Source organism: Micrasema longulum, unplaced genomic scaffold, assembly GCF_059751315.1.
Source record: "Micrasema longulum isolate JH-2025_06_02 unplaced genomic scaffold, ASM5975131v1 h1tg001043l, whole genome shotgun sequence".
NCBI lineage: Eukaryota > Metazoa > Arthropoda > Insecta > Trichoptera > Brachycentridae > Micrasema > Micrasema longulum.
The window spans coordinates 304,248-318,290 of record NW_028278231.1 but is presented as its reverse complement, the minus strand read 5'-3'; the positions used below and the strand labels follow the sequence as shown (position 1 = coordinate 318,290).

General features: G+C 30.9%; 1 protein-coding gene across 1 annotated transcript in view; it reads right to left on the bottom strand.

Moving 5' to 3' along the window:
- Positions 1-1,546: 1,546 nt before the first annotated feature.
- Positions 1,547-14,043, bottom strand: part of LOC148277368 (gonadotropin-releasing hormone receptor-like) — a gene marked incomplete at its 3' end in the record, with an annotated part of 247,547 nt that continues 235,050 nt past the window's right edge. The window contains exon 3 of the mRNA XM_088232956.1: positions 1,547-2,530. Within this exon, the coding sequence (XP_088089082.1) occupies positions 1,547-2,110 (564 nt within the window). The remainder of the gene's footprint in view (positions 2,531-14,043) is intronic.

The following is a 14,043-nucleotide window of genomic DNA, read 5'->3' as shown; positions in this document are numbered from 1 at the left end:
TTTTCTATGATAATCATTAAATATTTTATACGTAAGCATGATATGTCAAGAAACAGTAGTGATATAATAAATTATTTTTTTTACATTCCAACTTTCCAATACTCAAGTAGAGGTTGTCATGTTTGCAACAAACCCGATTATTCAAAAGTCAAGTTCTTACAAATAAAGCCGTATTTTTAAACAATGTTATGATTATTGTAAAAAAATGTTTAATGAATTAGTTTCAATTAATATCTAACTTTTTTTAGATTTTGGATTTTGCCGGGTTTGCAAGTAGTACCCTCATATAGTCAACGAACTTTACAAAAGAGCCCATCAAAGTTTTCTTTTAACAAATAAAAAATAATATATTTGACATCTTCATTTAAATTAAGTATAAATTACGCCAATAGGTATATACAAGATTTTCTTTTTTACTAAAAAAAAATGCATTAATAAAAAACAAGTGGTTCAAAACGCTTTCCAGCCTTAATAAACAATAAATCTGGAAATAGAATGTCGAGTTCTTTTAGAAATAACTTTTTCAATTTTAGAATAGTCGTTCAATCTGACAAAAATCGCGTGACCCTTTCGTAAAAATAGAGTGATACGTCCTTTTAAGAGAAACAAAATAAAAGGTATAATACTTATCCCAGAAACCCGGATAAAGAACGAGCCGGTATTAACGGGGATTATACCATAAGAAGGTGAAATATATTTATTTCAATCGCTTGAGAGAATTCAAAAGACCCAAACTTACACTTGGGTTCAACTCACCTGGATTATGGAAATACACGAAACTAGGAGATTAAAGTATAGAAAAATTGCCTAAGCGAGCATGTGATTTACCCTCATAAACGGAAGTAAAAGGGATCGACCTGCGTGTTTTTAAATAGATTTAAAATATCTTCTTTTGCTCTACTCCTAAAGAGAGCATGTGGACATTACCAAATGCCTCCAGGATACATCATCACTAGCCAGCCCTCTCACCCCCTCCCACGTCAATCCCGCGTCCCAAAAGCAGAAAGATTGTCACCAATGGTCTTTTAGGACGCCGGGGGCCCGTAGACGTGGAAAAGAGGCACCTGCAGCACGTGTCCAAGTAAGGACCACCACCGCACCACCGCACCACCGCACCCTCAAAACGCTCGTCATAGTGGCTGCTTCATAATAGTTATGAAATCGAATAACTTTACACCTAATATTCTCTTCAGGTACTTACTCTCAAAACTCTGAAGGGTGTTTAGAGTTTTAGTAAGGTACCAGGATTAAAATCATAAATTATCAAAACAATTTCCTCGGTTCCGTTTAATTATCAGGAATGATAAAATATTTTTATTTGACCTAGACGGTTTAAAAAAAAATCTGTTAAAAAAAATCTGGTAGAACAAGGCTAGTTGAAACTTAAATTTTAGCAATCGCAATGAGTTTTTTTTCAAATCTGTGAGATTTGTCAAGAAAACAAACTGAGAACAAGTAAAATTCTAAAATTTTATAAGCCAGATTTGCATGAAATAAGATATGGTAGAAAAAATTATGCTAGCTGTGTCAATTTATTAGTACATACCTGAGGAATGCTCAAAAAGGCGCTGAGCACCCAAACCACTATCATGGAAATTGTTCCTCTGCTTCCAGTTGACAAGTTCTTCATCGGATATCTCACAGCCACAAATCTGTCCACTCCGACGAGCACGAGCACGAACGTGCTGAGATACAAGCTAAACATTTGCAGAAACTTGAAGATCTTACAGGCCGCGTTGCCCGCCAGCCACGCTACCGTGTAGCTCCATGCCGCTTCGCCAGCGAGGCAGAATATTGTGACCAGCAAGTCAGCAACGGACAGTTGAAGAATGAGGCTGTAGATGGCGCTGCAAGATGTCCGAGAAAAGCGCCTCGCTCGCTGGCTTCTTCTGATGCTGTATATGGTGGCAAGATTACCGGCGAGAGACAGCACAGCCAAAATTCCAAGCACGATGGTTCGCACGAGGTTATTATGGGTAAATGTTGGAGCGTGTTCCATACAAACACTCGTGCCATTATACAAAACACTGTTATTTACAGTTGAAGTCACGTAGCTTACATTCCTGCAATCGTCCGGCAACAATTCCGTTCCACTGGACCCGATATCCATTTTGTTTCAATCGCGTTCACATTTCAATCAATTATTAATAAATAATAGACTCAACTTTTGCTTTTATTTCATCGAGAAAGTTAAAAGGTCATTTTAGCTCTTAATCAATTCAATTTAAACTCTAACGGCTTATTTTATGTGATTTGAATTTGTAATCGCAGAATTAATGCAAAAAGCACAATTTTACTATTGTATCTACCGTAGAATTTAATGAATAACAACAAATCATCGATTAAAATAACAATTGTTTTCGATGTTTTACAAGAAAGTTTATTTCAAATACAACTCGACGAATGAATACTTTGTTAGTAAAACGTTTTTGTCACCACTTTTCAGGTTCTCTGAATATTGTTTACGGGTTTTTGTCCCTATCCTTTTGTATTTCAACCGCAGAAGCCGCAGAAGTCCATTTGAGCAAACCTGAAAAAAAATTAAAAGGTTATTAAGCTTCTAAACAAACACCCAAATAAGTGACTGAATGCAAAAAAGTGAACAAAAAGAACTGCGTATAAGGGATTTTTTATTTTTCTTGATTAATAAAGAGACGTACATTTACTGGAAAAAAAAACATTTTGCATAATATCTTTATGTAACATTGAAACTTCACAGATCACAGTGGTTCCACTTATATGTTCAATTTGTTACCAACCTGTCATAGAAATGGCACTACCAAGAGAGACAATGGCAAAACAAGAGAGTGGCTATTTGATCTAAATTTTAAATATTATGTATGAATGAAAAAAAATATGCCTATAGTATATTTTTCTTTATATTGAATGTTTGTGCGTGCTTTTTTCATTCCCTGTAGTTTGTTTAGTAGTATTTAGTATTGGATATATGGTGAAATTATACGTTTTTTGAAATACATCTCCAACAAGCCATATGAGTTGGCTCAGTGAATCTTGTAACTGAAAGTATATAATATGTAAAATATTTTACCTTTCTTGCATTATTATTTGCGTATTTTATATAAGGAAACGAAAAAAAACATATCCCTTTTATATGCCTTTATAACGCGGCGCCTATTAATTTAAATTATCAAAATGCTATTAAACTTTTGATATAATAAATTATAATTGCAGTTGTTGTTACGCAATGCTGCTATTATTAAGTCTATTACTTATAATGGCAGCTGTTCGCCACTCAAAGTAATTAATCCTAACAAATGAATTAAAATAAACTTCTCTATAATGGTGGCCATTAATAACTACATCAAGAGGTCCGATGGGAAAATTAACAAATGATTTTTCGTAACTATCAATACTCGTGATAGTAGCAGAATACAACTATTCATTTCAGTACATTGTAGTATTTGAATTTGTGCCAAATCGGTTACGAGGCGTTTATTTGGAAATTTAAACTTAATAGTCCGATTAGATTAATTTATACACATAGTTTTTTTTGAAAAAATCTTTTTTGTGTTTTTTATTTTTTGTTTAAGAAGGTAAAAAAATAACGAATATTTGAAATATACTTAAAATATAAGCGATAAATACTTCAACAAACTTTAGTCCATATTGAGAAGAAAAAAAACGCAACAATAATGTATTTTTTATTGCATTGCATTACTTAAAAAACTCATTTTTACAGGAAAGCAGATTTACACACCAACGCTAAAACTAACTTTCACTAGTAAAAACAAAAGCACAACTCAAAGTTTACTCATTTGTGACTTGTGGCATCAAATTTGAAATGTTTTCGGAAATGACCATGGACCAATTAAAATTTTTATACTATTATGTCACGAATTTAATTAAAAAAACAGTGTAACATCGAAATTTTTTATCAAATAATATATTTTAAAGAATGATGTCGTTAATTATTCGGATAGGAACTATGCGTCAATGCGATTCGTGCCATTATTATTGCTCAGTGGCCCTATTCTGTAACTTATTTGTTACGTTAATTCATTCGTATCATGTAAGAGGGAACAAGAACAAAATACGGTTTTGATTGCGTTAGAGTGATGTGGATATATGACGAACGAACAAAATTACGAAACGAACTTGTGACAGAAAAAGCCTCCTGGTGCAATATGTATGTGTAACCAAAGCTTATTTTATTGAACATTAAATGAATTCAACTGCTTTCTGAACTTAATAAATTAAAAACAATAAATTGAGTAAAATAATTATTTGCACGACCGTCATTTTCGATGATAAAATTAAATTAACTTTTAATAAAAAATTGACATTGAAGCACTAATTTTGTGGTAAATTATTATTTTATACGTATATATAAGTATATTTGTTTGAATTCTTTGAAATTTGATTTTTAATTAAAACATTTCTCTTATATCCATATTTTTTTCTTTTTTAAGATGCAAAGTTTCACTTTTTATTTTGCATTGCAGTATGCTATTTTTTGTTTCTAAATGTATACAAAAAAAGTGTTGTTTATTTTTTTAATTATTACTTACTGTGTTTGTACTTTCCTGTATACTTTTTATAAATGCCCCTTGGGCGTATTGTGAAGTTAAATTAATAAAAACAACGTTGTTTTTAACAACTTTTTTTTTTTCTACCGACCGGCTTCAAAAAAAAATAATCATAATTACAAACAGGACACTGGACATAAAGTTCTTAATGTAAAAAAAATAGACAACGTGGAAATCTTAGAAATTAAAAAAAAGTTTCATCATAAGAAAAAAATAATAAATAAACAATATTTTCTTTATTCCACTCCTGTCTAGTTTTAAATATAGTATCCATCTCACATTACGCTTCCCATCCTTGCACGACAAAAATACTTTATTTAATAGCTCCATATGTAGTATTTAGTAAACATTAAAAAATAAAATAGGATAGAATTTATGAGTTAAGTAACTTTGATAAAAAATAGTTTTTTATGATACGTAATAAAAAACGTTAATATAAATATATGTATTGAATAAATATTAAAATTGAATTCAGAAGTAATATTGTACATTTATGTTTTTGTCTGAATACATTTAAAAAAAGAAGCTTGTTTGGCTATGAAACCGGTCGGTAGAAAAAAAAAAAAAAAAAAATTTTTAGCTGCTTCAAATTGATAAATGAGATTGTCTCGATAACTTATCTTACACAAAATTTCAATTTCCAATCAGAAAAACGAGATAAAATTTCCCATTTTTGTGTACACAATTAGAGTATTTGTCGTCAGCGTTTTCTTTAAAAAAGAATAAACTCAATTGGAAACGAGCGTGGTGACATTGATACCTTTGCCAAGAAACTAATTACTCTTAAAAAGGAGCTAAACTTGAAATTCAAGAAACCCCGAGAGATATTGAAATAAAAGAGATAAAAAACAATGGTAACAAGTTGAAAATCAAAAACATAAACAGGCAATCAATATAGAAAATACGGTTAATAAGAGAAAAAATATAATTTAACATATGTGTTCTTAATGTTTTTTACGCCCGAGGAACATTTTTTACATGACCGTGTATACACCGGCAATATATTTATAAAGAAAATGTTTGTAACGAAAACGTACCGTTTAAAAATATATAGGCAAAAGATGAAACAAGACAAAAGGCCAATAAAAATAGGAAAAAATAGGCTTCGCGCAACAACGTAAAAATAAAATATTTAATAAACATGTCGAAATTGAGAAAAACAACTAGTCAATTACGTTGAGTTAACGAGATGGGAGAAAATGACCCAAAAAATTATATTTAATAATCTAGTTGTATTTATTTTAGACTGAAGGTGCTAAAGTAATTGAACATTCAAAATCTATGATCAAAAATACGTTAACGTTAGAATATATCTCCACTATAAAATAGACACTTTTGTTTGTGTTTTTTCTTGAAATGAACGCATTACATTTATTTCATTTATACCATAAGATTTACAATGTCACATTACTATATCACCCAGCCTATTTCATTACATAAAAAAATATAAAATTGTTTTGTCAAAAAAATCGCACAAATAAAACTATTCAATATGTACATTCCCATACAGAAAGTCGTAACAAGATTTGGAGCTTTCCAAAAAATATTTTCAGTGAGTTCATGTCCGCCTTGTGGTGTAATGGTCAGGGCATTTGCCCACCACGCAAGAGGCCGCGGGTTCGATTCTCAACATGTAATATTTATTTGAAAATGTGTTTTTATACAATAATATTTCATAGTCTCTTGACTGGCACCTAAAGAGTAAGACTGATAATTTTACCCTCACACAACAAAAAGTTATCAAGATCCGCTGCAATTGGAGTTGCGAGTTCATAAAATAAGAGTTTTCATCTATTACGGTTGTATCATAAGGGTAAATTTCCAAGGATTGTACAAGTCCAGACATCAAGATAAAATAAGGGTGAATTATTTTTTATCACGTGTATTATTTGTTAATAAAAAAAAATAACCCGAGTTTTATAAATTGTTGAAATTAAAAAAAAAAAAAAATTTGAAAAACGTTTCGTGTATTAGCAAATATCAAAACCTACCGGAAACGGTTGATCTTTAAAACGGTTTTCAGGTAATTGGAGAAAATACTTTTGCTGCAATATTTCATTGTCTCTGAGGCGTAAGACTGATTACCTTACCTTCATGTATCGTTTAGTTTCCTTTCGCATTGCACTACGATGATGTTTTACAGATATTTTAAAATTTACGCTTAATTTACAATATTCTCAAATTATTGAGATAGTTAATGTAGGCATATTGTGAAAACTCACTGCATTTAAATTTATAAAAATGTTTTCTAGATATCCGGAGACTAATCTATCAAAATGTCTTTGAACTCACAGTAAAAACGTCTTCATCCACAATTTTATTAGCCCTAATATTTTCTTGGATTATTATATTTATTTATTTAATTATTTTTAATAAAATTGCATTTTTTTACACCATAACAGTTCAGGAGACCTAATCACAGTGATGAATTAAAGAACAGAACACCCAGTAATGTTTGTGTTCTCACCCTGTATCGAACTTAGCAGTAATCCCCTTTTTTAAATTTTTATACAAAATGTCAAAAAACCCAAATACAATGGCAAATCGCGGAAGTAGAAAATCTAGAAAAATACAATTTTCATTTATTTTTGTTTGTTTATATGATGGTATTCTACACGAATGGGTGTTTGTAGAAGAATGGAATTAGGGTGGGAGTTAGGAAGGATTTAAACTAGCTTCAGCCAATACAAGCGTTGATTGTTTCACCACACGTAATCTTTATATTTTTTAATTGATTGATCCAAAAAAATGAGATGAAAATAAACATCGGAAAAAAAAATTGAGGCTTTCTTTTGCTTTTTCTGTCCTGAATAATAAATGAAAAATATTTTACATTCTGTTTGTACCAAAATAATAATTTGAATATTTTTGGTATTTTTTATAATTTCTACTTTAATAGTGATTTTACTTTAATTTTAAATAAACAATGGGTCACGAACTAATGATTAAATACACAAAACACGTGTAAATATTAAATTCCTTTATTTTCACGGGCGTTCAAATGCACGAAAAGATTTTCTGGGTTATTATACCGCGTGTTGTTGCATCATCCGTTATGATGGACGCTGTAATGCGAGCCGTATCGTCGGTAAAGAATTCGAACGACACACGGGATAGTAACCGGGAAAAACTTGTTGCGCATATGTTATTTTAAAATAAAATACGTGCATTAAAAATGCATTTTTTTTACTTTTTGCTGAAAACATAAAAATATATTTAAAAATAAAATCTAATTAAGACTGTGTCAAACTCCAAGGAGATCTCGATAGATTTACTTTATATTGTAAACAAAACTTACTAAAATTGAATATTAAAAAATGCTCTGTGCTCACATTTTCAAGGAACATCTTTAAAATTGTCCATAATTATTGCCTTGACTATCAAATACTTACTCAAGTTAATGAGATGCGGGATCTCGGGGTTCTACTTGACAATAAGTTTGAGGCACATTTAACTCAATTATGAAAACATCATACCAAATGTTAGGTTTCCTCATCCGCATAGGGAGAGTTTACTTTACTTTACACATTTGTTCGAAGTCAATTAGAATTCGCATCTCCCGCTTGGAGCCCTCAATACAAAAAATACATTAGCCGAATTGAATCTATGCAATTAAAAATTTTATCGGATTGCAATTTTAGACGGTTGACTCAAAATACAGATCCAGATGAATCTACAAACTTACCTAAACTACAAACTCTCCAAACTCGAAGGAACATGGCTGACGCCATTTTTATGTATGAAACTTTGAATAACATGATAGATTGCCCTAAAGCTAGGGTTTCTTAGGACAGCGGTGCCCGTATTTTAACGGCCGTAGTGAACGGTGATGCGGTGGATAACCGTCGTAACGGTGACTAGAGTGTGGTTTCCTAGGAAAACGGTGTTATCAACACTATTTAACACCGTTTTTCTAGGAAACCACTCTCTAGTCGACGTTACGACGGCTGTCTACCGCATCACCGTTCACTACGGCCGTTAAAATACGGGCACCGCTGTCCTAGGAAACCCTAGCTTAAGATTCTATCACTTATTAATTTTAGAGTCCCAGTAACACAGACCGGAAACCAATCTCTTTTTAAAATTTCTAAATGTTCCACTAAATCTTTTCAAAATTCATTTGTAAATAGAACCTGCAATATTTGTAATAAGAAATTAAACTGTATCGATATTAATTACATATCAACAATATTTTGAGTTTTTCCAAATTTTTGTAGACAAGGACTGGATTCAACTCCCTGGGGAGCTGTTTATATTAACATATTACAACAGAGATGAACCATTCTGTCTATATTTGAACATCTATATTCCTTCAATTCTTTCATCTGTTGATGTTTGTGAAGTTAAAGAGCTGAAACCTTTATTTCTGCGGGTGAGATTCATCTTATTCAATTATTTCACCTACATACTAGGCAAAGCCTGAAAATATTATTTTTTCAATTTCTATACTTCTTCATGGACCAAGTAATTTATCAACAATATTTTGAGTTTGTCCAAATTTTTGTAGACAAGGGCTGGATTCAACTCCCTGGGGAGCTGTTTATATTAACATATTACAACAGAGATGAAGAACATTTAAGAGAAAGTGATATATGAGAAGGTAATGTGAATGTTACACAGTGTGTAAAGTGGCCACTTAAACCAGCCATTGACAGGTCATAAGCCCTGTAGATGCCTAGACTTCCATATTACCTTCTCTTAAATGTTCTTCATCTCTGTTGTAATATGTTAAAAACATATCTTTAACTTCCTTTAAAAGTGAGATTTCTAAAGATAATTCAAGTTATGATGTTGCGCCTTGAATCCGCAGCCTATATTATGAAGGGTATGAGCAGTTCTGTATGTAGGCACATTATAAATGTACACTGTATGGTCAACTATATTTGTATTATATATATTATAATGTGCAACTGTGTGACCAACATTCAAAAGTGGATATATTTTGAATAATATGTATTATATTTACATTTCTAGTAATATTATAAGTTTTGTATGATTAGTTATTTTATGGTATGTTTAATTTTTATGTGACAACATTTACAACAACAATAGTATGTGGAAGCCTCAAATTGGGCTTTATGATATGTATTTATGGTATAATTGATTAAAATGTAAAGTATTGGCAACCAAAATATACTCCATTGATAACGCATCATTTGTAATGTTTCATATTATATATAATACAAAAATGAATACCTGAACATTTCAACGAACATAATAACAAATTTGTTCTTGGTATTTTTGTACGCAGATAGAAAAATAAAGCGGCAAATAAATTTGTAAACGGTGTTTCGCGGCCAGACCGTGAAATTTCAGAGAAGCATTCTTCGAGATTTAAAAAAAAAGTCCTCCAACTTTTTTTCCAAAGACTCATTATTTTAAAATATTGTAATAATTTGAAAATGGAGGCAATCTTTACTGTCTCAGATTAGCATCCCTTCCATAAACCTCTACTCTTCCCCTACCCAGCCGCTTCCCTAGTCCGCGTCCGGTGCGTATCGCTTCGTTGGTCAAATATGTTTTTAATCTCTACCTTCTTTTACTGAAAAATGTGATTTTTAAAAATATCTTTATAAATTCATAAATATGTTCCCCGGAAGTTTCGCGGTATGGCCCTGAAAAACCGTGTATATACATACAAAAATAATTACTCGGCAAAAACAATGAAACAGATAGCGAGACTAAAGCATGGCTGTTAATTTTTCTGAATGGATTTAGTGGATAATAAAGACCATCGAAGCCGCGACAGATTTCTAACAGTTAGGCTGTGACAGCATGTCGTTAATCTTTATCACAGATGTGTTTATATGTATTTTTTCAAATCTAGCTTCTTTTTTTAAATAAATTACCAGCGTTGTTCAATATAAACATACACATACATATTTATATGTGTATGTAATTACTCTATGACCGCATCTATACAAGTATATTTAAATTGATTTTACCTATTCTCATAAACATAGAATAATGTTATTCAATGTGTATGCAGATAATTGGTAAAATTCTGTAATGAAATTTGGTAAGGTATCTAAAACAAAACACTTCATTGGATTATATTTTTTTCAAATATGTGTGACGCGTTTCGTCTTGTTAGTTCAATAGAATACCAATGTAGAGTTTCCAATATTTAAAAAAATAAACCTCTGTAAATTAAATAAAAATAAAAATCGAATTATTTTATTAATTTTAAAGCTGTACCACTACTAATATTTTAAATAATGAAAAGACTTTCCCCATATACCCATAATGTTCCCAATAGAATGCAATCAGTTGATTTTAATTGCCTTTATTGATTTTAAATTACTTTACTTTTCTTGGTCTATATAAAAATCCTTAAAACTTGTTAAATACCCCCATAAACTATTAACATTATTAAACACCTTTATCATTAAACAGCAATAAGTGTTAGTTTATAAGGATACATCTCAAATATTAAGGTCAATTTGATAATGTCGTAACAAGACGAAACGCGTCACATATATTTAAAAAAATAAAAAGTTGAATTAAATCCAATACAAGTGTTTTATTTTGGACAACTTACCAAATTTTATAGTATTTTATTTTCATTTTAAAATTTGGAACTCGTTTTGCAACGCGTTTTTGTACTGAATAAATCGCACCTCCGATAAAGAAAGATCAATTGCCGTGAACTTAATGCTTTATCAAAATTTTATTTGTAAAGCTCTTATCAAAAATCTTCAGGTTAACAGTAAATATACTGACTTCAGCAAGGCGTTTGATAAGGTTTCATACAAAGTAAAGCTTGCCAAATTATTTGGTTTAGGATTCCTTAAACTGTTTCTCGATTGGTTTCGGACCTACCTGTTGGACAGATTGTTGTATGTTAAAATTAAAAATTCTTTATCTAAATGCTTCTTTGCAACCAATGGTCTACCGCAAGGCAGTCATCTGGGTCCTATATTGTTTTTATTAACAACACAATCTCACGTATCCGAGTTGCTCAAGTTTTGCTGTTTGCTGATGATATAAAAATATATAGAGAGGTAACTCTAATTTGCAATCTAACTTAAATTGTTTGAATGTATGGTGTAAAAATAACAATTTATTCCTCGATGTTGACAAATGCAATTTTTTTACTTTTTGCCGAAACAAGAACCCAATTGCTTTCAACTACACTATAAATTTAGAGCGAGTGACCGATATGACCGATCATGGTATTATATTTGATGAAAGATAAAACTTTATTAAACATATACAGAGCATAACGAATAAAATAATGAAAACTATGGGGTTTCTGTTTCGAACAATCAGAGATTTTGACTTGGTCATTGTAATGGAAATTTTATAAGTTGTTTTAGTACGTAGCCAACTTGAATACAACTCGTTCAAATGGTCACCATATTATAAAATGCATATAAAGAATATCGAAAGAGTTGAAAATACATTTTTACGTTTCGTTAATTTTAAATTGGGTATTCCAGCTGAAGATATTAACTTTACATATAATGTTAATTAAATAAATATTAAAACGTACAAACATAAGAAAATATATATTATTTTTGGAATCTCTAAGTTCAGTCATATCACTCTACTTATTTGGGAATTACACTAGCTACGTTTTACACAGAGGCAGAGGGTGGAATACAAACTCTGTTGGCTCATGTTTCAGTAACTGCACATTTCAAGTCTGGAATATCTAAGGGAACTTTGCATTTCAGATGAACTAGCTGATATACGTCTTAAGCTTTGATCAGCTACATCTACGTCGAGAGAAAAGGTTATTATACCCCTTCGCAAACTGCGCACTTAATTTGATGAACGCGCATTTGCGGTCGCAGACCCTATAGCATGGAATACTCTCCGTGAGAGTGAAGTTAGTGATGTTTCGGAAAAATCTTAAAACCCACTTGTTGTCTAAATCATTTGAATAAATCCGTAGCATGTAAAAACAAGTTAATAGTTTTACTTAATTTACAAATTCAAAAAATTAAATTTATTTATTTATATGATCACTTTGTAAAGCGCTCTTAAGGTTTTGAATTACAAAAATTGCGCTATATAAGTTATCCATAATAATAATAATAATAAAAACAAATCACAAGTGCACACTCGCCAATAAAGGGAAAGCATGCGTTTGCAAATGAATACGCAAATGATACAGATGTATTTAATATAATGCTTTTGAATTTTAATATGCAGTGTATTAATTTATTATCTTCAAATTTAAATACCTAAATAATACTGTGTTCATTGAAATTATGCACTTTTAATTAACTTACGAGTATATCTGTATTATTAATAATTGTTTTTCTAACTACTTTGAATTTGAAGATTAATTTTATATAAAAAATGCACTTATGTTCTCTCCACTACGATAAATGTATGAACTATATCACTATATTTATGTATAATTATATATTATTGTATGAACTATATCACTATATTTATGTAAAATTATATATTATTAACTAACGTGTAAAGATGTTTAAATTTAAAAAAAAAATATATTCTTATTCTTCGTTTTTTATTTTGTGCTACTTTTGTGTAAAATACATGCTTGTCTTTGTATTTATATTTGTAAAACAAGGTGTTGAGAAAAACCTTCATAACTAAAAAACTGATTTTGAGTTAAGTATACAAAATAAACTATGTAAGAGCTAAAATAAAAACAAAATACGTTTTTTTGGCGTTATCAGTTGAATGGGACAAGCCGCATTGATTGGTGAATTTATATTTCAACTTTGATTAATATACTGCTTGTATTCGATTAAATTCAATGCCGCAAACGAATCATGCCTACTAGTAATATTATCTTCCAATGTTTACATGTCAATCACTTATTTTGTTTTATTTTGTATGGCAAGTATGTAATTTATTTTTTTTGCCAATTAACGTCGTATTTCGGCACTGTCTGAACTGAACTAAATATGGAAAATATAAAAGATATCTGCCACAAATAACTTTGTATGAATGCGTATGATAGTAAAAATAGATTTTCTAATACAAATCAACTACACAAAATAATTTGCATCGATCTTAGAACACATCCTGTAGTCTTGTTTCTTTCTCCCTCTTTATGATTACCGAATGGAGCTTCTCAGTACTATCCGTGGCCCTGTTATAGGTCCTGTCGGATATACGGATCAAGTAGCTTCCTAAAATATTTTCAAGGAATAAAAAAAAATTGTTATCATTTCGGCGAATTGATCATGTCTAATCAACTTAATCCCAGTAAGTGAAAAATTCATGTCCCTATTTTTTCAATCTAATGAAGTTCATATTATGTACTTCTGGATTACCTTCTTCCAACACGAAGATGCTAAGGCTACTCGATTATAGAGAGCTCCATCGGGCAGCTTTTCTCGTTCGGCAACGAGCAATTTTGTCCAAGGAGACTTGTGTCCTCAGGTGCGGATGTGGTGGGCAAGCAGTATGAAGAAAAGTCAGACCACGTGACCTCTTAAGATATCGGGCTATTTGGTAGGGAGCAAGCGCTCTGCATCCTCAGGATTAACTAGTGCTCGAGGACGAGGCT